Source organism: Anguilla anguilla, chromosome 1 (assembly GCF_013347855.1).
Source record: "Anguilla anguilla isolate fAngAng1 chromosome 1, fAngAng1.pri, whole genome shotgun sequence".
NCBI lineage: Eukaryota > Metazoa > Chordata > Actinopteri > Anguilliformes > Anguillidae > Anguilla > Anguilla anguilla.
In genome coordinates, this window is record NC_049201.1 from 26,383,850 (window position 1) to 26,399,168 (window position 15,319).

A 15,319-nucleotide genomic window follows, 5' to 3' on the forward strand; every position below is an offset into this window, starting at 1 on the left:
AAACACATCTTTGTCCCAAACATTATGGAGGGCAGCGTATATATAGTCACTGCATATCAAGTCTGGCAAGGGACCCCCCTACAGTGCCTTTAAAGACCCCCTTTTGAAACTAACTGTTTGAAATTAAGGCTCTAGAAGAGTGCCTTAATAGGATGAACCACCCAGCAGCCCCTTTGGCTTCAAATTAAATAATGTGAGTGTAATTTGAGTTACTTACTTCACAATTTGGCAAGTTGATTTTTGTGGTGACAAGGAAATCTTGTTAGTTTTTGAAGAAAAAACAATTTCCAGAAATATGCTGACATTGAGACTGTAATCTTGGAACAGCTTGGCATTTGTAGTTTATAGAGCAGGTTTATTACATTAGACAGGATTAAAAACTATAAAAATATATTTAAAAAACAGTATTGCTACTGAATGCATTCATTTGTAGTCAACTAATTACACCTTAAGATAGACAAAAAGTAAACACAATGCAAAGTACCAGCACAACAATTAAGTTATATTACATCAAAGATTCTTTTAATGGTCCCCAATGACTAAGCGTACACTCATGAAGAAAAAGAACAAAAGATATGACAAAATTATCACATCTAGAACGCCACTATCTTTAATGAAGAGGGGAGGGCAAGTTTCCAATGTCTGCAGTTTCAAAGGCCAAAACAAAATAAAGGGATTAAAGAGGGACTACTTTTCAATTATTCCTCAACAGAGGCTTAAAAAAAAAAAAAAAAAACCCTGACCTAGTGCGAATGGTGACAGTCATAATTATTAAAGGCAGGTCTCCTTCATTAAAAAAAGAGAAAAGAAAGCTGTACGAAAGGAGAATTTGCTGGCATTTATTGAGGGGTTCCTGCTGAGTGATAGTGAAGGACGTCATCTTCTGGGTCATCTTAGTCTGGTCCCAGTACGTAAGGGGGGGGGGGGCTTAGATGAGAGATGAAAAAAAGAACAGAAAAGGGAAGAGGGAGGAGTTGAGTCAGCGTCTCTTCGAGGGCGAGCAGACTGGCTTGCACTGTTTGGGGTAGGCTGTGTCCGTCCATCCCAAAGGGGAACCCCCCACCCCCAAACCTTGAATGTGTGGCCTAACCCCCCTATATTCTCTTTTGGGAGTCAGTCTTCCAAGTCCCCACCTGCAGGAAAGCTGAATCTCATTTCATCCCGAGAAAAGGGGCAACGCACCCTCCCACGATTCCTCCCCTCCTTTCACGACTCGCTCGTCCGATTGGCACTTGAGTATCAGGAACTGCGTGTGGAGGCGGGCGTGTCCACGGAGGGGAGGGGCCCGTTCGTCTTCGGACCTCTTTGCACCCACGAGAACGTGGACGGCGATGATCTGTTTATCAATACTCGTCATTCCTCCCCCCCCCCCCCCCCCCAATCATTTCCGCAATCATTGGAAGCGACACTTTGCTGGACAGGTAGAGATCAGAGCCTCACTCTGGGCAGGACTGAATGGGAGAAAAAGTTAAGAGCTAAGCTTCGCCTTTTTGGACAAGGGCAGAATCTCTTCCTGGTTCTCCATATCGTCTTCATCCTCCTCGTCGTCATCTGGGTAATCGACAAGGCCCACCAGGCCGCTCTAGGGAAACAGGAAATGCTTGAAGACGCATCTGTGAAAGGCCGTTACTAAATCCTCCCTTTGTGAAGAGGATGACAACCATGCAGAGACCAAAGAAAGTGGTCCTATTTGAAGGCAGAGCGTGGAAACTCAGGCTGGCTACCTTGGTGGTGATGGCTGTCGTTGGTGGGGAGGTCCTGGCCCCGATGCTCAGTGACCCGGGCGACCCTGGGAGGTGGCTGGTGGGGGGCGGACCGGTGAGGCTGGGTTTGGGGGCGCTGGAGAAGGACAGCTTGAAGCTGGGGCTCTGGCGACCCGTCAGGGTAGGCTTGGCCAACACCTCCTTCTCCTCAGAGTCTTTCACTGAATCAAAACGGACAATGGATTAAATGCAGCAGGTTTGGTGTTAATGTGTGCATATTTCACCCTGCTGGGACTGGAAAATTGTGAAAGCTGCCTGCTGAAGATGCCAATTTAGCAGTTAAGATAGTCAATGGCATCATTGACTATATGCACATTTATTCTCTCTCTGTTGGTCACAGGTGGGGTTGATCAACTACCTAGTTACTTATATTACTATCAATACATTTATCAGCAGAATTTTTGGATCAGAAGGTCTTTATTGTATGTACAATGTTAAATATATTAGAGACTATATTCATATAATATGGAAATGCTAGCAAATCAGGGAACCCACTCTTTGATTGTAGAGCATCTTTTAGGTGAGGGTAAGGAAATCCATTTGAACCCTTTCTGAACCATCCCTTTAAAATGGCCATAGTTAACCTTTCTCTACATACATTTCCTCCTCTCCATGAACTTGCTGATGGGGTCCATGAGGTCTTCCTCGCTCTTCATTTTGTCGGAGGGCGGGACCACGGCCTCCCCGTCCTCCAGGTCGTCCTCGTCCGTGTTGAACCACATCTCCTCCTCGTCGTCGAGCGTGCGCGTGTCCCGTCGGTACCGGTGGTTCCGCAGGATGGAGCGCATGCTGCTCGAGCACGCAAACACAGAACACATACGTGCGCGCATTAGAAATGTCAACCAGCACGGAGGACGCTAGGTATGACACGCTAAGCGTGGATACTCAATGACCTAACGTAAAATAAGTTTTGAATAGCGAAGCTTCTTTCCCCTCCTGATGTGTAAAAGTCTTTGCTTTGATTATTCCACAGTCAAATTCAAACAAGCGGGGTTTGCCGACTCTCACCTGTCTAGTTTGGGGTTGTCCTGCCTCTCCCTCTGTTGTTCATAGCGCAGCTTCAGTCCTTTGAAGGTCTGAACATAGTCCACATCTTCTAGGGCTTTCCAATAGTTCTCCACCACGTGAGTCGTCAGAGACTTCATGTCCTCCTGCAACATCCACAAAAACGTCTTCCAAGTTGATTGAAACCTACCATGCATACTAATTCTGGAACCGTAGATTGTCTGAAATAACCCAGGGTGAGAAAACACACTGGTGACACTGAATTTACAACAATACAGATTTTACTTGTTGCCCAATTAGGGTGTTCAGGGAACCCAAAGGGAAGACTGATAGCGCTAAAAGTCTACTTCCTCTCCCACTCCAACTCCCTGTGTGTGAAGCACAGAAGAGTAAATGACTGGTGTTCTTCTTTACTCACCACTCTCAAGTACTCAAACATCTCAATTATGGCTGAGTTCATCAGGTTGTAGCGCGAGCCGTTGTTCAGGAAGGCTTTCACCACGGGTTCGAACAGGAAATTCCTCATGATGTAGCGGTTATAAAACTCGTCTTTCAAGCCGATTATTTTCCTCATGAAGCGGAGCGCACCTGTTGGAATAAATGAGATGGCCGACAATGATAAAGAAGAATAGAAACCTAAGAATATTCCTCTGGAACACAAAGTTAACAAGGTATAACTTGGGTTTCTAAATGCATGAGGGGGGTTATGGGACAGGGGAGGTTGATCCAGCTGCAGTGAATTGGGATGGGGAGAGAGGGATGACTCACAGAGAGCCAAGAAGGCGTGGCGGGAGGAGGTGAGCACCAGCACCCTCCGCAGGATGTCCTTGTTGATGATGTAGTTCTTGATGTGGTAGGTGTGGTGCTCCACACAGAAGGTTAAGAGCTCCAAGATCAGGGCCAGCAACTGCGATGTCTGGAAGTCGTCTGGATAGGGACACACAGACGGGATTAAAGTACATTTCATTTGGTATGTTCTCCACTGACAGAGCAGCGCTGTTAGCCCACAAGCAGTTCTACTTACAGAAAGCCTGTGGGTATAGAGGTTTTTACATTAACATTGCATAAATGATAATTCTACCCTCACAAAGAACAGCTATTTTCCTCTTCAGCCTGAAGGAAGTTACTGGGAGATAAAGCATGATAAACCAGCAAGAAACAGTGATATATAAGGGTAATATTGTTGGTGACTCTTCAGTACAGTGCTGTCAGTGCTACACAAAGGCAGTACTGACAGTCACATGTGAGGGAAGAACTGACAGTTACATGCGATGGCAATACTGACAGTGACACACAGGGCAGTACTGACAGCGAAACACGAGGGCAGTACTGACAGTGACACCTGAGAGCAGTACTGACACTGCGGTGACCGATGAAGTGACACACCTTTGCTGGGCTTGTCCTCTGTGGTGTTGGCCAGCAGTGGGGCAGACAGCACGTGCATACAGTGCTTGTAGAAGAAACTCAGGAACTCGGTTTTCTCAGTTTTCTGCCAAAATGAAGAAGGATGCACAGGTGAGTATCCCAAACCATTCATTCAGTTACCTTAAGATTCCACTTTCCCCCAATAATAATGATAGGCCTGTCTAACAGCTCTATGTCGATTGTCTATATCTCCTCGAAAATGTACTATTCTGAACTATACCATTTGGTCTTCCATTATTCCTGTTAGTTTTCACCTCAGCTGTAACCTGCTCACCCCATTTGATTTGCAGTCTACTAATTTACACTAGGCTGGCCAGTGAAGCATGGGCTCCCCCTCTATAGTGGGGCTCCTCTTGTGATTTCTTTCCATTGGGCAGTTTTTTCACCACCATTTGAGGGTTCTCCCCCCACTGGGAGTTTTTTTTACCTATTGTACTTGCTATTTGGGGGGTACAGGCCTGGTGTTTGCTCTGTTTGCAGTGTCTCTTGCCTTGCTACTGTGTAAAGTGTCTTTGTAACAGTTCTCTGTAAAAAATGCTATACAAATGAAATTGAATTGAATGTCGATTGGGAAAGGTGCCCATGAGAGGTTGAAAGTCCTGGGGTTAGAAAGTAAACGTGTTTCTTCCACCCATGAACTCTGAAGAACAGCTGAAGAATTTTGCTCATTAGAAAATCCAGGTGATTGGAACAAAACACTGAGGAGGACTTTCTGGACCAGGATTTCCCACCACTGGTGTCCATCTTGCGCAATCTCTGAAAAACGCCTGCCGACAGACACGACTTCCTCTCCTTTATCTCCGAACCTGCTGAGCGACTGTCGCGGGGAGATAAGGAGGGAGGGGAGAGAGGGTGTGAGGGAGAGGAGAAAAAGAGAAGGGACGAGGCTCACGGTGGCGGTGGCAAGCATGTTCTCCGGGTCCACCAGCGTCCGCAGCAGGCCCATCAGCTGCACGGCCCCGCCCAGCTCCGGGTCGGTGTCGCAGATCATGTGCTCGATGATCAGGTTGATGAGGAGGATGTCCTGGGAAAATGAGGGGGCGGAGCCACGTTACAGCGCATCTGTGTGACCCAGCAAAGTCAACACACTCACCGTTTATTTCAATACAGTGCTTCCCCTCTCACCTCATCCAGAGTGAATATACAAGCTAATGAAAGACGATGCATTAAGTACATAATCACACAATGGAACGGAACGTCACAATAAGAGGGACTGTAGGGCTGGTACCACACTGGTGTGCCAGACACACTAAAACTGCCATGCACACCTGGCATAAGGCCTGGAGGGCTGCACTGTCCACTGTGTTTTAGCATTGACCAAAAGTGCTTCACTTGAGCCACTGATTGGCTACAGTCTTGTTATCAAGGGCTAAACTGGGGGCCGACTGAAAGGAAACCGCTAACCGGGACAGATATGCAGCGGTTTATGTTTTGAGAATAAAAGCGTATGATTTCTGCATTCTATAAACCGTTCCGGAAGTGAGTGTCTGCTAAACAAATGCATGTAAATATGAATTTAAATGTAAATTAAATACCAACCCGGCCCCAATGGGGATGCTTCTTACTCAATACGCAAGAGGTTTATGCTAAGTTAGGCGTAAAGACATTCAAAGGCTGAACCTGTTCTCCTGTTCCATTGCCCCTAGCCTCCAATAATTTCCCCAATACTCAAGTTTCATGACTGGGAAAAATGGCTCGCATGCACCAATCACGTAGTGCGATTCAGTTTTTACTCAGGAGAAGCTAGTTCATGTGGACTTCGGCACACCTTCTCAGACTACTTGTATATGCTCGCTGAACACTGTGATAGCCAGATGGACCTTCTGCATGCGACAGAGACAAATGGAGTTGTTCCAACTGATTTCTGGCAGCGCCTTAACAGGTTACTTCTTGATACAGGTACACAGCTCACTGAAGGAAAACTGATGGAATCCGAATATGCTTGTGCCACATGAGTCCCGGTATACTATGAATGGTTTGAAATAATGTATTATGTGGGAAGACATCCACAGTGCAGCAGTGCTTGATGTGAAGAAGCTTAAAAACTAAACTGGACTACCCGTTTAGTTCAGCTATACATTTCTCTGTGGTCATTTCCTCACATTTCCACACACAGAATTTAAATTTTTGCACGTTTCGGTCAGTGAAACATGAAAGGACAAGGTACAACACCAAACACAAAGCCAAAAGGGTCCGGACGGCGATGGGCAGACCACTCACATCGTCGTTCTGCTGGGACTCCTGCATCACAAACTCCCGCACCATGGAGGGGTTGTACTCCACCAGATAGGAGAAGATGTCGGTAGCAGCACTGCGCACCTGGACATCATCCATTCCCTGCCAAGGACCAATGAGGAGAAATTTGTGATGTCACAGACACAGCAAGGATAATCCGTCTAGTAAGATTTACCCCTCATGATGTCATAAAGCAGGAGAGCCAGGCCCAAACAAGCAAAACTCACTCCTTTTTATGTCACAGACAGAATAATATAGCCAAATAAATCTCACTCAATGTTGCATAGCCAGGACCAATCAAGCAAGACTCACGACTTGTGATATCACAGACAGAGCAGCACAAGGAAGTTAAAATCTGAACAAAGACATAAGCTGTGTCCCAGACTGCAAACTTCCATGCTCCAACAACACAAAGCGAGTATGCAGCCATCTTGGAGTGTGACTTTCAAGTATGCATTGATGCATGCTTTGACAGGGAAAGAAGTAACTGAACCATCTATTCAGTTTTTGAATAGTTACGGCAAACTTTGAGGATAAAAACTCACCACTGCATCCCAGTACTGAACAAAATCTTCCATTTATGCTTTCTGTGTTCCAAGAAACTGGAGTGGACATTCAAGAGAACGGTAGTACAGAGCATGGAAGTATGCAGGGACACACCTGTTGACACCGGACATTCTATACTCTTTGGATATGACACCTAATCACTGAAAACATCTTGGAAAATGCCGTGGAGCTGGGGACCAATATATCATCTCTCTGGCTTACCAAAATTACTTCAAGTGCTGGAAGGATGCCCATGTTTGACAATGTTTTGAAGAAGGCATCTCTGTTCTGAGGTTGTAATGTTTGAGAAAAAGCACAAAATTCCTTCAGGAAGTTTACCTACATAAAGGAAAAATGTTGCATTAGACAGGAATACACATATAGATAATGGTTATTTCAGTTTCCTTAGTCAAGGTTCAATTTCAACTGCAGCAATACTGAAGAGTTTCATTTCAGGTGATGCTGTACAAGCAAATGGACCCAAGCCAAGCATGAAAATACATCCATTTTGTGAAAAAGGAATTTGTCAACCTTCGCTAATGACAGTAAAATAACTCCTTCTAAACCTCAGTCTTCGCCTTTCACTGAATAATAATAACAATCACCAACCAAAGAAGAATATTAAGATGGCGGTCACTTTTTTCTTTACCAGTTCGTGTCTTTTGTGGTCGTCTGTCGCTTCCTCGGTTAGCTGTGCGAAGAGGTCCGTCAGGAACTTCTCATCGTCCTGAAGGAGTAAAAGGAGAAACGAGGGTGTTCAGGGCAGAGTGGTCACATGCATGATCTATTCCTGGGGAGCTGATAACGGTGCAGTAGTGCGGAAAAGCAAAACAGGCCGTTCTCCTACTGCACGTTTATGCTTTTTTTCTGGAAAACCTACAGCCCCTTCCACACTTCGGTATGAAAAATACCATTGAGTTGCGTGGTATGTGTGTGGCTAGCCAATTGGAGGATGAGGGAGGACACTTGAACGGCATTCAAAAGCAAAAACCACACCAAGAACATACACCGGGGCTACACTTTTTGGAGGTGGGGAGATGGACCTTCCCATTTCGGCACGGAAAATGGGGGTATGGGAAAAGACTGCACGCAAACTAGGGAATGGGCTATAAAACTGCTTCCGGATTAATCAACAGCAGGCCATGCCACCGTGTGGCTGTAGACACCACTTACCTCAGTCTAGTCTAGTGCCTTTTTAGCATGGTGGTCCCTGAATGAACAACAGCTGCATGACAGTAAAACATGGTACAGTCCGTACAGTACTGCTCAACCACAACAACCACCAGTGGATTTGAACCCTATGACCAACTGACATCCAAGGTGCCAGGGAGGAGCTTTGAATGATCTGAGGATCTTAGGTGAAGGTTCCTTTCTTGCGCATGCTAGCAGACCTCGGGGATCTGGAAACCTCAGCTCAAACACAGAAACGCAAGTTCAGAAGGAGCTTGGTTTACTTATGCGCGAGACACTTGGGATGAGTTCATGAAGACCAAAAATTACACAGACAACCTTTAATACAAAAGTACTCCATTCAGCACCACCAAATGGAGGATACAGTTTTAATATGACAGATGAACATTAAAAAGAAATCCCAAAAGTTCCCATGAATTTATCCCTCCACCACAGTTACATCTAACGCACTGGCTAATCGCTTACCTATCCTGTCGAGTGCGATGCCCAGTTCTGCACACACAACCACTCGAGCATAGGGCTTCAATAGTTGATTTGAAATTTGTTTTTATGGTGGGGTTGGAAGTGACATTCTGGACCTGAGAGCAGATGTCTGCCACACAGTCTTTGACAAACCCTTTAGGCATACCAATATTTCCAAGACTTTTGTAATTTCTCCAAATACGATGAAAACGTACAGTTCCTCGTATCTGGCCATCAAGTTCTATGAAAGAGTCATCCGCAGAAAGAGAAGTAAAGAGAATCAAGGCCAGACGTATGTTACAGAGCGTTACATCTTTCACAAAGCAGCAAACAAACACACGTAACCTGTAGGCTTCAGCTACCAGGTCAACACATTACGAGGTCATTAATGTTCATTTAAGCAGATGAACTGGCACAATGCAATTGCACTAAATTAACAGGTCTACAAAATGTTTTTTTGAAAATGCTTACCCAACTGACAATTCAATGACTCATTCTTTGACATTACCGTAACAATTGCCTGGATTTAAATACATTTATTGGTTATAAAGAAGTTCAATGCATTAAGAGTTAATACATGACTTGGGTGTTTTAATGTTTCAAAAATTGTACCAGAAACTGCTGTAATGCCACTGTTGACCTAGTGGGCACATAAAAGTGCATTTCCCCCAATTTTACAGCATAACCAATATTCACTAAATGTCATTTGTAATATTTAAATGTTAAATACATACTGAGTGGAAAAGCCTATTTAAATGTAAAAGGGTTTTGATGATATCAGGTGAGGCAGGGGGCAACTCAACGCAATTACACTTCTCAGTGCATTTGTCAAAATGGCAGACACTTTTTTGTGATTTTTAAGTAAAGTTTAGTCAGATTCAGCCATTTGGTCAGTTTGAAAAACTTCCACTGACCTTACGTGCTTACTTTAGCTAGCACCATCTGCAGTTACATTACAAGGAGTACAGCTGCAATTTCTGAGTTGTTTCATCACGGTCAATGTTCCTTACTGTGCGCTCCAACTATGTTTGAGTCACACCTTTACACCACGGGGCAAAAATGAAGGAAAAAAAAAAAAAAAACAACAGACAATGCATTCAGAGAATTTACACAGAAATCCATGAACAAACTGTTTTTTCCCTAAACTACAACCACTGGCATCACCATGTATCATTTTCTCAAAAGTAAAAAAGTCATTCTGGCACAAGCTTCTGAATTACATGGCAATATTGCCTACTTAAATACTGTGATGAATTCAGTCCTGCAATAGGGCGTCTGTGTAACCATGACAGTCAAACAAACGCATGATCTTAAAAGTCATTAATGTTACCACCCAAGAGACATTTTAAAATAAAAGTGCCAAAACTTCCAATTAATTAAGGGAGGTATTCTTTTCTGTAATTTTTTTGACCACACCATAAAACAAGGTCTTAATGGAGCTCACAAAGGCTATAGTAAAATAAACGTCAAAAGATAAAATTGACCTACAAAATGACACCAGAGTACTTATTTTCAGACTGCAATGACTTCTTGTCTGCCCACCTGAAAACAAACCTTTTAATTTCACAGGAAGGCAAAACATACAAATTCATAAGTAAATTGAAAAAGGTTCAGATTTACACACAATACAAACAACTTCAACTTCAACAATACAACTTCGGAACACTGAGCAACGGGAGAGAGCCACTTACCTGCAGCATTCCTACAATTTCCACTTTATTAAAAAAGATAAAGGAGTGGAGGGTGGACAGCATGTTCTCCTCAAAGACGGAGGGGGTGGGGAGGACCATGTCCTGAATGTACTGCACCCGGTACGTCTGGTGGATTTTCTGCTTGAGTTCCGGGTCCGATATTGGGATGACCTCTTTGAACTTGGCCGTCTTAGTCAGGAACTCTCGGTGCCTCCTGGGGTGAGGGAGGGCGGGGTCAAACTCCAGGCAGCCAATCACGTCCATGATGCACTCCTCGGAGAACATGACCTCGAAGAGCGCCGTCCGGTTGAGGAGGAAGATGCCCTTGATGATCTCGTAGAGGTGGTGGAGGCCCTCGCGGTTCTCCAGGTCCTCGCACAGGTGGAAGAGCTCCAGGAGCTTCTTGATGTAGCCCTCGTTCTCCACGGCCAGCGCCAGCTTCTCGCGCCGGAGGGGCGAGGGCAGCGAGGAGGCCACCAGCTCTGCCACCTCCTCCAGCCGGCTCAGCTCGCACGGCGGCAGCTCCAGGCCCGGGGAGGACAGGTCGTCGAAGCGCTCCTCCTCCGACTCGTCCACCAGCTCCTGGGTGATGTCCACTGACGGGTCTTTGCCCTGGACCTGCACGTATGTGCACACAAAACATGCACGCGCGCATACACACACACACAAACACAAACGCACATGCACCCACATAAACACGCACGCACAGGCAAACAAGCACATGCACAACATGGACAGAAAGACAGACACAGTGAATGTTTCATTTGGGGGAAAACATGTCTGGCTAATGGTCCTAAACTCCAATAGAAGCAGTGGGTCCAAAAATCATAAGATGTTGGAGCATAAGGGGATTTACAGAGAATTTCTTCAAATGCATTTTACCAGCCGGTTAGAATTTACTTAATATTTCATGGTGGTATCTCAGAAATCACAAAAAAAATCACAAAAATGTTCTCCATGGGATGAGACGTTAACACCTCTCATTGTTATTACAGGACAAGTGTGTGTGAGTGGGAGAGGGAGCTATCTATGGCAAATGGCACCTTCAATGTGCAATTTTCATCTTCAATGTGTGAACAGAAACAAAAAAGAATTAGGTTCCTTAACTTTTTTCTTTTCTTTTTTATTTGCAGTGTGCAAACGGGATCATTTAATCGTTTACTGATCTGTAAAATGAACATGTCTACACTCTAAACAACAGACCCAGTACAGATGCTTAAAAACAAAATAATTAATTAGAAAAACCATCTCACCTGGCATATTTTCTCCCATATTTCATCACATCCAGCCTTTTCTTGGAAGCTGAGAGCCAGATCATAGTTCTCTGCCTCCGACCACACTATCAGGGTGTCCTAAGGAGAAGTATTATAATTATTAATATTAATAATAATAATAATAATATTAATAATAATAATAATAATAATAGGCTGTCCATCACTGGCAATTTACCACCCTACCCTGCTTCTGCACCTCACTTAAAGTTTACTCTGCAAAAGAAATTAACAACAATTTTTAAATAAAAAAAGCCTAATTGGAACTTTAAAAGTGACTTAGGTCGGCCTGGATAGATGGAAAAACTTGCATTTGTTTCCTTTGCTGGGAAATTCATGCACGTGTATTGTATGTAGGTTTTTTGCCCGACGGTAAGGGTACCTGTCAGTCTGAACACTACTGACCTGTTGTTTCTGGTAAGCTGTATTTGGGTTTATTTTAGACTCCAGTAGAAGTGACCCTGTAATGAAAAAGCGCAATAAAAATAAGATAAAGATAAAACCATTGCTACTAAGATATGTCAAAATTCCTATTGGTCGTTTTTCCTATGAAGACGTTATGAACAGATATATATAGTTACATTATCGGCAGTTTTAGTAACACAGCAAACAGAACACAGCTGGGCCTGCGATATGAACTGTACAATCTCTTGTGACAAGGACGAAAAGTACTTACCCGATTAATGTTAACAGCCAAAGGGATTCTTAATCTTATGCTATCAGCAACCCTACTCATAGACACACATTTATTTTGTGTGCATTATCGCACACTACTCATATTGGCTCCAACGAAAACAGACCTTTGGGACTAGACACCAAAGTTGAATCGTTTTATTTTTAAACGACTTACTCATAGAACTTGCTGGAGGCTAAATCAAAACACAACCTTCGTTAACATGCGACGAATGTCAAGTTAAACGGACTAAATTGTTCAAAACATGATTTAGAGCAGTACTAGCCTGCTCCTTTTTGCTGGTGGCTGCTTTTGTTTCGTTTTCGGCGTAATACTGAAATAACACAAGGAAACTAGGCTGTACAGCAACTAACAAAAAAGACAACATGGACTTACCATCGCTTTCAGCCCGCACCAGCAGGGACATGCCTTTCAGCCTTTCGACATAGCCGGATGACACATGCCCGGTGCCGCGGTCGTCCCACTGTCTGTCCTCGTTCAGGGTGTAAACCTTCACTCTTCGGCGAGTGTCGGTCATGCTGCAAATCCTCACCGCTGTTTACACCCGAAATGTTTTCAGGCGACACCTTCAATCTGAAAGTTAGGTAACGTGAACCTCAGCGTGCTACTTGTACAATACAAAGTGACTCAGTTCGGTCTGCCTCAATCAAAGACAAGAGTTCTTGTTCTCCCGCTGGGTTATGAGAGGAATTGCTAGCTAGCCTGGGTAGCTAGCTTTGGTATTTCAGACTGTTTTCTTCATTATACATTAGGTTGTTCTTTCTTCTTTAAACACGATCCCTTAACAATACAAAAAGGAGTTGAGCCCAAACAATCACAGGCTCCGGCTAACTAGCTAGCTGGTTTGAGTTGTCAGTCCAAGCTGAAAGAAGGTGAGATCTTCAGAGCACGACGGGAGAATTTTCGGGTACCCTCAGCGTTTCTCATCGTATTCCTTTGTAAATGTTCGAACGTGGCTGTGGGAAAATTAGACGACATTATCAGTCTTTTAGGTGTTTATCCGACACCATGCACATCAACAGGAACGCTATGGCGTTTGTATACAGCCCAACTGTTTATCCCCTTATTATTTAGTTACACCTTTGCCGAGTGTGCCGCCATGTTGACGATTTCTAGGGCTGCTGAGGGACAAACGTCTAGTCTTTTCCCTCTCAGCGTGTCAATATTTTATAAATCGAATCGCTTCGATAATTTGAATCCTTTCCTGAGAAGTCTCAAAAAGAGCTACCCTTGCTTGTTTATTCCTACCGTTTCGTTTTTATCATAACAGCTTCTATAGTCTGTAGTCCGCCATCTTGGGTTCCTCATACCGTTTGTACGGGGTCTCCAGTCCTCCGAAAGCAAGGACAGTCCGCCACTGTTTTAAAGGTACAGTAGATTTTAGTAGAGGTATCTAACGATCCGATAATTTTATTGCGATCAATACAGGTGTTTAATCAAAGCATCCAGTTTATTCTGTAAATTTCACACTAATTTTACTGGCTCATGGGACTGACAAAGTGGCATTTTAGCCGCTGAACAAAGTATGTGTCGTCAGTATGAGTGGTTTAGCGCATAAGATACGTACCCGGCCTATTTCTTAAATAATAAAGATGAATGTTTTTACATATTTGATAAGTGGTTCAACCAATGAGTGCTTTAAAACGGCAACAGAATTTCAACTTTTGTTCACTTATTGTAATTTGCAGTAGAGCAATAAGTAACAGAGGTTGCTGAGCAGGGTCTCTTGTTAAGTATTTGAACTGAATGGATGGTCTCAATGTTTTGAATTCTTATGCATAAGGCTCCCATCACAGAACCAAGAAGAAGAAAAAAAAAAGAGTTCTGTGGCGCGCACAGACATGAGTGGGAGGAAGACACTTAACGTGAAAGTTGAGTGTTTTTCCCCCCTATGTGTGTACTGTATGTGTATACAGGCACTTTGTACAATGGCAGAATTAAGCAACAAACCCCACCCTCACTCAGTATTATAAAAAGTACATTCTGTTGTGAGCAATGATGATGACAACAAGGGACATAAGCAGAATAATTGTAAGCTGCTGCAAATAGTAACTAGACACTGGACTCTTGGAACTGGCTTACATAAAAAGACATACATTTACAATTTGTTAGTCTATCAAATGTGATGACATTCAGATATTCATGCATGACATTTGAACTTGTTTTCATGTTCATACTATTCATTTCGAGTGAAAATTGTCACAAAATTACATTGGATGAATCTCTTTTTGTCAGGTTTGAATGGAAAACCATTGTTTCCCTCTTGGGGGAAAAATATCCACTGAGCTGTAATTCCATATGCCAGCTGGTAGGTTTTCCCTGTTTATTAAACCTTTTTGTGCAAGCAAAAGCTGTGTAGATCAGTGTTTCTAAACCCTGGTCCTGGGGACCCACTACCCTCCATGTTTTATATGTCTCCCTGCTCCAACACACCTGATTCAAATGAATGGGTCGTCATCAAGCTCTGCAAAAGCCTGATAACGACCCATTCATTTGAATCAGGTGTGTTGGAGCAGGGAGACATCTAAAACAAGCAGGGCAGTGGGTCTCCAGGACCAGGGTTGAGAAACACTGGTGTAGATAAGACCAGATGAAAGCATGCTCAAGTCTCAAGCCAGGGTCATGTAACGCTGAATCGAATGGGATATACCACACTCCACCCCAAGCGTGCACCTATCATATCCCCACTTAAGTCACCCAAGCCAGGATGCAAACCGGGTAATAAAATGCTGACTAAAGTGCATGGTCATTTTAGTTAAGTGTGTCTATCTCAAGCTAGGATCAGGCCCAAAGTGTTGTCCTCTGAGTCATGCCTTTTCAAGCCCAACTTGCCCTTTGGTAAGAACTGGTGTTGACATCACCACACTCCCTTGGAGAACACATGCTCAGTTGTGCTTTCTGAAATCAACAACAGGTGCCATGAGTGTTAGAAAGGGGAAATAGAATATAGACAGGATAGCATTCATTTAATTAAAAATACAATAATCCTGTTGTGTAATTTTAAATGACCTTGTTGCTAAACAATATGGTGAATTT

The 15,319-nt window shown here is 43.8% G+C and overlaps 1 protein-coding gene across 1 annotated transcript; it reads right to left on the reverse strand.

The window, feature by feature from the left end:
* Positions 1–328: 328 nt before the first annotated feature.
* On the reverse strand, positions 329–13,653 carry LOC118232712 (serine/threonine-protein phosphatase 4 regulatory subunit 3-like). Its single transcript, XM_035427767.1, has 16 exons — positions 13,532–13,653; positions 12,659–13,239; positions 11,995–12,050; positions 11,572–11,670; positions 10,319–10,936; positions 7,624–7,701; positions 7,197–7,313; positions 6,414–6,530; positions 5,086–5,217; positions 4,155–4,257; positions 3,537–3,695; positions 3,187–3,356; positions 2,772–2,914; positions 2,362–2,552; positions 1,725–1,924; positions 329–1,582 (listed from the first exon to the last, which is right to left on the reverse strand). The coding sequence occupies exons 2-16, from the start codon at positions 12,798–12,800 to the stop codon at positions 1,469–1,471; spliced, it is 2,439 nt and encodes an 812-aa protein (XP_035283658.1). The 5' UTR covers positions 12,801–13,239; positions 13,532–13,653; the 3' UTR covers positions 329–1,468.
* Between the last annotated feature and the right edge of the window lie 1,666 nt (positions 13,654–15,319).

What these genes read in the sequence shown, in the direction of transcription:
- LOC118232712 (XM_035427767.1), bottom strand. Translation starts at nt 12,800, where the DNA reads ATGACCGACACTCGCCGAAGAGTGAAGGTTTACACCCTGAACGAGGAC. An exon ending in AGTCCCAGCAGAACGACGAT is followed by an intron (nt 5,218 to 6,413) that starts GTGAGTGGTCTG and finishes TCATTTTCCCAG; the next exon opens with GACATCCTCCTCATCAACCT. An exon ending in GTTCATGGAGAGGAGGAAAT is followed by an intron (nt 1,925 to 2,361) that starts GTATGTAGAGAA and finishes GTTTTGATTCAG; the next exon opens with TGAAAGACTCTGAGGAGAAG.